At 40.1% G+C, this 8,251-nt stretch overlaps 1 protein-coding gene across 1 annotated transcript in view; it reads left to right on the top strand.

Annotated features, from left to right (window-relative positions):
* The first annotated feature begins 564 nt into the window (after positions 1-564).
* Positions 565-8,251, top strand: part of ZSWIM5 (zinc finger SWIM-type containing 5) — a 130,581-nt gene continuing 122,894 nt past the window's right edge. Inside the window, 2 exon segments of the mRNA XM_015811320.1 lie at positions 565-708; positions 711-1,158. Of these exon segments, the coding sequence (XP_015666806.1) occupies positions 565-708; positions 711-1,158 (592 nt within the window).

Here is an 8,251-nt window from a genome sequence, read left to right as displayed (position 1 = left end):
TATTTCCAACCGGGACGCAGCCCACGAAGGACCGCGGCGAGCAGATTCCGGAGCAGAGCGCCGCGAAGTAATTCCCCGTGAACATTGTCCCCGCGGCAATCTTGCTTCCCATGAATGCGAACAAAAGCATTCCTTCTTCTCCCCCTTTGCGGTCATTCCACGCAAAAGGAATAACTCGGGAGAGGAAATCTCGGTCAGATTAAGAATGGGAAACGCTGTGTGAGAGCGGGGGGGGGCGGGGGGAAGAAGTCAATTCGTGAATAGACACCCCCCCCCTCTCGCACCAACGCAGGTTGCAGATAGGAGAGAATAATTGTTCGGGAAGGGGGTTAAATGGTAGAGGCAGGGGCCACGTGACCCACCTCCCTGCCTCCCTCCCTCCCTCCTGCCGCGGGTCTCTGGGGCAGCTGCCCACACCGGGGTGCCCGTCCACCCTCCCTCCCTCCCTCCCTCCGCTTCCCCGCCGCCGCAGTCTCCTCCCTCTACCGCCCCCCGCCCCCCGCGTTCGCAGGCGGGCGGGCGGCAGGCAGGCACCGGCTGGAACTCAGTGGGTCGGACGCAGCCATGGCGGAGGGAGGCGAGGGAGAGGAGCTGCTCCGACCGCCGCTGCCCGCCGCGGGGTCGCCGGGCCCCAAGCGCCTGTGCTCGCGGGTGGTGGGGGCGGCGACGCTGCCCCGATCCGGAGGCTGCCCGGGAGGTCCCGTCGGAACGGCAGCGGCGGCGGCGGCGGNCTGCCGCTGCTGCAGCCCGAGTCGCTGCTGGACGCGGCAGCCAAGCGTGTGGCGGGCAGCTGGGCCTTCGAGCGGGTAGAGGGCCGCTTCCAGCGCATCCCGGAGCCCGTGCAGCGCCGCATCGTCTACTGGAGCTTCCCCCGCAGCGAGCGTCAGATATGCATGTACTCCAGCTTTCAGCCCGGGCGACCCAGCTGCAACGGGGCATCCGGCAGTGCCTCAGCAGCGGCGGGCAGCGGCGGGACGGCCGTCGGAGTCGGAGGAGAGGAGAACCCGGCCGCCGTCCCTGGTCCAGCTATTCCCTCGGGTGCGTCCGGCCCGGCCCCTCTGCCGGCCGCCGCCAGCGCCGCCATCTCCGAGGGGCTCCCGTTCCGCAGAGGCATCCGCCTCCTGGAGACCGGCGCCGTGGATAACGTGCTGCAAGTGGGTGAGTGAATGCCCTGCCACGGAGCGCCGGAGGGAGGTCGCTTCTTCTGCCCCGTCATTCCAGATACCTTTTCCTTTTTTCTGCCCTGCCTGCCTCCTCCTCCTCCTCCTCCTTCTCCCGTCTGCCCTTCCGCTGCCCTCCCTCCTGTCAAGTTCCATTCCGGTTTCGAATCTCGCCCTCCGCTTCGCTTCCCTTTCCTTTCTACCTTTCTACCTTTGCCTTCTTCCTCCCCCCCTCCGTTTTATCGTCTTTCTCCCGTTCCCGTCCGTACCGCTGTGCTCCAAGATCCAGACACCCCCCCCAAACAGAAACACACACACACACACACACACACACACACACGTACGCGCACACACAATCGCAGCCTTTTGTCTGCTCTGTTTGTAATTTGACAGTACTTCCCACTGCTCTGAAAGCCAGCTCTGAAAGCCGAGATTAAGGGTGGGAAGAGAAGGGTATGTGGAATGTGTTTTGTGGCAAATTGAGAAAGGAGCAAGCACTATTATTATCGTTATATTTCTGCAACGTTATTGGTAAATGGGAATGTTGCTAATGGTTGGGAGACAGACGTTGGTGGGAAGTCTCTGAAAGCATTAGGCAGCTGCCAGTTGAGTTGCTGAACTAGACAGAGTAATAATACACCTTTCACCCAAATTGTGCCTGTAGCATTGCTTTCTTGCCCAGCCGCTCCCAACTATCTCTTCCTTGCCGGTGAGAGTGGGGCAGCCAAAAGGCCAGATGAGGATAAGAAAAATATCATCACCTAAAAAGGCAATTTGGGAAACTGTGGAGACTATACATCACTATGGAGCCTTTAAAATGGAAGAAAATGCTGCTTTCTACCCAAAGAATCGTAACTTTCCTGGATTGTAACAAATAGTATTTCTTAGGAGAAAACAAAACAAGCTTATGACAAGTACCTGTTAGTTAACATTTTACTATTCCCTTTTGTTTAATGTAAAAAGATACAGGTTTTGGTACTGCATTTTATTATTCCATTGAAAATAAAAAAGACAGGAATCCTTTGACTACCTTGACATTCTGCACAAAGTTCATCATTACTACATTGATCAGAGGCTTATTATGAATGAAAACAAAGCAACAATATGAGAGAAATATTTTTTTAATCTAACAGAAAATCTCATTTGCATGGTTAATAGAGATAAATGAAATGAGTGTTCTCATCAAAACTGGTATCCTGGTAGGATTTGTTTTGCAAATCTGAAATGTAAAGTTATTTGATATTGAGTCTACTGTCATTCATCAGCAATAAGGTTAGCAAATCCCCTTAATTCATTTTTTGAGTCATATGATTCTTTTTTTTTTAAATGCCAATTCAAGGAAAGAAAGGTACAGTGATACAACCTAGACTTAATCCAAAGAATAAAGATATTATACAATGATTTTGGTATCATAGTCTGGTATATTTACATGCCAAAATGGTAAAGAGATTATTTTGTTAGATTCTTTTTTCCAGACAGGAACTTTGTTCAGTTTTGATAATAGATTCTTCAGTCATTTAAGATAATTAAGAAAGGGTAAAATGAAACAATACACATCACAAGAAATGAGTCTTCATAAAGACTTCATTAGAGTCTACCTCTAATAAAATAATTGTCTACCCAATTTGATATCTCTACATGATAGAACATTTCGGACTAAAGGAATAAAAAGTATTAAATTTCTTATAAAAGAATACATTAAATAAGCAATACATTTGGTATGTGAATGTTGGAGCTGGGGATTTCAGGATTGATTTAATGTATATAAGTTAATTTGGAGTGATTTTTTAAATGATTTTTGTTGCAATAATATGTACTACCACATGGAACAATATGGGTAAATTATAAGTAGCTTGCTCTTATTTATAGGAATCTTCATGTCATGCTAAATTCTTTAGTATTCTATTATCAATATTTGCTATAACAGTTTAAAAATGCTTCCTCTAAAATGAGTACTCTTAAAACTTAGGGAGTAAGTAAACAATTTATAAGTGACAAAAATTATTTCAGTCTCTTAATTATAATAATGATTTATCTATCTAAATCACAAAGACACATTTCAATATGGAAAAGAAAAGATTAAATTTGTAAAGGTGTTTCACTAGTACAACCATGTTCAGTTTCAGCGTAAATCAAATTACATAGGCCTGTTGATGCTTACAGCCAAAGTATGGGCATTGTTACAATAACTTGGCCATTTTATAATTCCATGATTAGTTCAAATATCTTGAGACTTGCAGATAGTAACAAAACTTCTTATTTTGCTAGGTTCTGTATTAATAAATATAAACTTTAAATGCAGACTGGTATTTGTTAAGTGTTTTTAAAATGGATTACTTAGCACTGACAGTGATAGTTTACTTGTTGAACAATGAATCATGAATGTGTGCTTCATGTAGGTATATAGTCTATTCCCATGATACTAAACAAAGGTTTTCAGTTTACACTGATGCTCTATCTCAGTGTTTTTTTTAAATTCCAAATCTTAAACTAATTCATAATAGGGTTGGAGAAAGAGATGAAAAATTGCTTACTTAATAGGGGAAGGAGTTAGTGTTTATTTACTGTAGGCTGTTTGCCAGAAAGGGACTGAGCAATAATTAAATAAAACAAACATGGTCTGAGGTGATAGATGTTTATTTTGTGCAGGTGGTGGGGCATAGCTCATTCTGTATCTCTACAGGAAACCACATTTTTTAATGTAAAGAGAGGCATAAGCCTAACCAGCAAAGAAATTTGTTAGGCCTAGAAATATTTGCACTGAAATTGGAAATTTGATGCTTGGATATACTTAATGGGATCATTATATTTTAATGGGAAAAAAATCCTACCTATGAAATCAGTTCCGCTGCCAATTTATAATAAACACTACCTGTGATTTTGCATTTCCTTATGTTGCTATACAACCAATGTATTTTTATGTCTCTTCATACCTGGTAAAATCATGTGAATAGAAAATAAATATTGTTTCAAAGGAATACAGACATTTATAAAACAAATGGTGGTGTATTTATGCTAAAGCAATAAAAAAAATAACAGAGGTGGACAGGATAAAATGATTTTTGCATTTAACCTTTTGGTACCTACCATTATGGACACTTTATTGCTGTTTCATATTTGGAAAAGCAAACACTGTTTCACTTTAATTTTACACTCATTAAATTTTCATATTCAGAAAGCTGTTGGACACAAGCATCTTTATCTTTTAATAAGCATATAATAATACATATTTAGTTTTGTGTAGCAGTGGTGGTAGTATTTAAAAAATACTAGATGCATTAAAAGATAAAAGTACACAGAATCTTAACAAGAAACATTAATGTCTGGTGGAATTTTCTGGAAATCCAAAACATGAGGATATTAATATTTAGTAAGCTAATTTTCATATTTTTTCTGCAATTGTGTAAATGGAGACTATTTTTTAAAAACCAGATATACTCAAACTTTGCAGTGCTAAAGTAATAAGTATATTTGTGTCACCCCTGTTAAAGATTTAATTTAGTTAGAACTGGGAAAGGAATAAATGTAGCATTTACTGAAAGATATGTAACTTTCATGAGATATCCTATGCTCAGGCTTACTTTTAGCTGGGCTACTGTAGATTAGCTTCTGTCTTAACTGCCTAATATTTTTACCCATTTTGAAAGGTTAGGAATTTATAATGTTAAAAATGCAGTATTGAACTTTGATAACAGAAAAGTATATATAGACACTCCAGAGACTGCAGATATATTCTTATACATCATGTCATCATGTAAGTGTGATAGGCAGTATAGAAATTTGATAAATAAATAAATGTCATGCTAGAAATCATGAGCTGGTGGGAAACCATTTGCCAATTGCAGTACTGCTGTGATTGACAGATATTTTTGACAGATGGCTTAAGTAGATCCACAGATTTAGCCCTCTGTCAAAACTTTCTCCAGGCTTTGTTTGTCACTCTGACGGTATAAGCTTGCTGTGGCTTTAAAAATATTTTGCAACTCATTTCTAAATTTCTCCTGTTTCTCCTGGAAGCAGTGGGCTACAATTTGAGAACTCCTATTCAGTGGAGCTGTTGCTATTATATATAGTTAATTAGCTATTCAAAATATTAGAATGAACATATTTAACGTAATATAGTTTTTTCTTCAGTGGCTAACTTTCATGCTTAAAAGCTTGTATTGTATTGATTTTTGTTATACAGTTTATAGAATCATAATCAAGTTGGAAATTAAAACATCCCAGCTGGTTGAACACATCCAAAAGAGAGCTCAACATCTTGTGGGTAATTAGCTCTAAACTGCTGTGATAGAATTTTTTTTCTTAACGTTCAATGGAAAACTGCTTTCCTAGAACTTAAATCCATTATTCTTTGTCTGACATTTTGGAACAAGAGAGAACATGTGGACCTTCTTCTATACAGTTGTACCTGGGTACTTGTTAATTGGTTCTGGTAGGTGTGATAAGTACCAAAAACAATGAGTACTAAACAAATTTTTCCCATAAAGAATAATGCAAATAAATGCCAAACCAATGATAAGGCACATTTTAAGGCAATATGTAAAAAGATATGGATGGGTATCATATCATGAGAAATAAACCTAAGAATTAATAAATACTTAGATTAAATAAAATAAAAACATTACTTATACTGATGAGAAAAATAGCCCCCAAATACACAAAATGACCACAGAAGCTAAGATAAGGCTGCAAGGGGATGTGCACAGGGCAAGGGCTACCATGTGATTATTGCGTCACCCTTTGTTTTGGCTGGTAAAGGTAGCGAGTCACCAGGCAGCCGACACTGAAAAGTTTTAGCTTGCGTGTTGAATACCAAATAAATGACGAGTACTGGGACAAATTTTTCTTGTCAAAATGTGCTGAATACCAAATTCGATGAGTTTCAAAGCAGTTGAGTACTGAGGTACCACTGTATACCATTATTTAAGGTATTATCATATTCCTCATTTCGAGGTTAAAATTACTACATCCCAGCTTCTTCAATGAGTATTCACAGGACTTCATTTCTAGTCTCTTGGTATCCTTATTGTCCTTTGTGGAACTTTTTCCATGTTTAGTTAGTTATTTAACTGATTTATATGACGGTCCTCTTGCCACGTGACCTTGGGTGGCTAGCAAAGTGAAAAGAATTAATAGAAAGTTGTCCCAAAGGTGCTTTTTGAAAAAGCAACTGCACTTTGTTTTTTCCTTGAAGATGTTTTCCTTCTCGTCCAAGAAGCTTCTTCAGTTCTGGAAAAGCTTCTTGAATGAGAAGCAAACCATTTTCCAGGAAAAAAACAAAGTCCAGTTGCCTTTTGAAAAAGCACCTTTGGGACAACCATGACCTGGATGCCTGAGAATCTCCATAGACATTAATAGAAAGTTGTAAAATAATAAACAATAATGTAAAATATATTGTGCAGGGGATCAGACACACAACACATATCTGACTCATCTTCTTTCCTCAGACAGTACCTACAAAAAAGTCCGGTCTTCGGGTCCTTCATAAAGGCTGACAGGGATGGGGCCAGTCACATTTGGGGTTGTTGAGGGGGCCTGGAGAAGAGATTGTTCCATAGGGCAGATGCTGAGAGAGTGAAGATATACCTTATGGTTCCTATATATTGGCATTATTTGGTGGGTTTATATTATCTGATGGATAATATAGAATGGGCAAAGACAATAGTAGACAAAAAATCCAGATATAATAAGGGCTTCATAGGATAATCCTTTCAGTGAATCCTTAGTGTAATGACCAGAACTTGGAAGAAAAATCTGACTAAAAATGAATAAAGTATAACTATCATTTCTTATGCTTTGGAAAACGTATGTCCCTTGATGTGATCCAAAACTGTAGTTGCTTCTTTGTTTAGTCTTTTGCAATAACATCATATTGCTGCCTCATATGCAATTTGCAATCAACAATTATTCTGAGGTAATAATAATACCAAGTACCATTACCAAATTATGTATCCCCCTTACTGCAGCTCAGTTGTTGAATTTTGTTTCCAAAGTGAAAAGCTGTGCACAAAATTTGTGTTAACTTTAATTCCATTAATTTCAACCACTGACTCTGCAAAGATTGTACAAGTACTGTACTCCTCGACTTAAAACAGTTCGTTTAGTGACTGTGGTTTGAATTTTTGTAGTTGAATTTTTCTGCACTTAAAGTACCATATGCTTCTACTCTAGAGAATATTAAATGTGTTTTTCATAAGAGTTATTATACAGATGAAGTCTGTAGCAGGGAGAGGCAGAAAAATATACGTATCTGGCTAATTTACAATTGCTCAGTGAGGAATATTTGATTCCTGTAGATAATTATCTTGATGAATTGAAAAAAATTGACACAATTAGGAAATGATTGTAAAGTCTATTCAAAAAGACATCTTTAGGGTTCTGATTACAGGGTTCTGATAAAAAAATATATCGTAGTCAATTCTCTGAAATCTGCCTGACTCAGATTATAAAACGTCAGCATTCCAACATTTTGACATATTGTGGGCTTTTGAGGACTGTTGGTTAAGTAAAATTTTTCTCTGAGCATTTTTAGTTCCTTGGGAACTAGTAAACAGATTTTGCAGATTTTTGTATTGTTAGTAAAACCTCTCATCTCATACCTAATTTACTAGACACGATAATGAGACCAAAGAAATACTAGACAGGGAGTCCTCGAGTTATGGCTATTTGTTCAGCAATTGTTCAAAGTTATAAAGAAACTTGTGACCTGCTCTCAAAGTTCCAGTCACTTTGATGGCCCCAAAGTCATGTGAACAAAATTTGGACACTTGGCAACTGGCTCACATTTATATTGGCTGTGGCAGATACGTGATCGCCAATTCCTCGGCTGACTTCCCACAAGTAAAGTCAGTGGGGAAGCCAACGGGGGAAGATGACAAGTCATTTGGGTAAATCTCCCCTCCCTCCCACCTTTCTTCACTCACACACACCATCCCCTTCACTTATTCACACCCACCAGCCCTGTCCTTCCCCATCCTCCCTGCATTTGTGCATAGACATGCATCCACCAGTTCTCTCCTTCCCTGGACTTTCCTGCGCTCGCACAAAGGCATGCTCCCACTAGCATCTTCCTTCCCTGGCCTCTTTGA

Source organism: Protobothrops mucrosquamatus, unplaced genomic scaffold (genome assembly GCF_001527695.2).
Source record: "Protobothrops mucrosquamatus isolate PMUCROS unplaced genomic scaffold, P.Mucros_1.0 scaffold39, whole genome shotgun sequence".
In the NCBI taxonomy this organism is placed as follows: domain Eukaryota; kingdom Metazoa; phylum Chordata; class Lepidosauria; order Squamata; family Viperidae; genus Protobothrops; species Protobothrops mucrosquamatus.
This window is presented reverse-complemented; position numbering and strand designations above follow the sequence as displayed.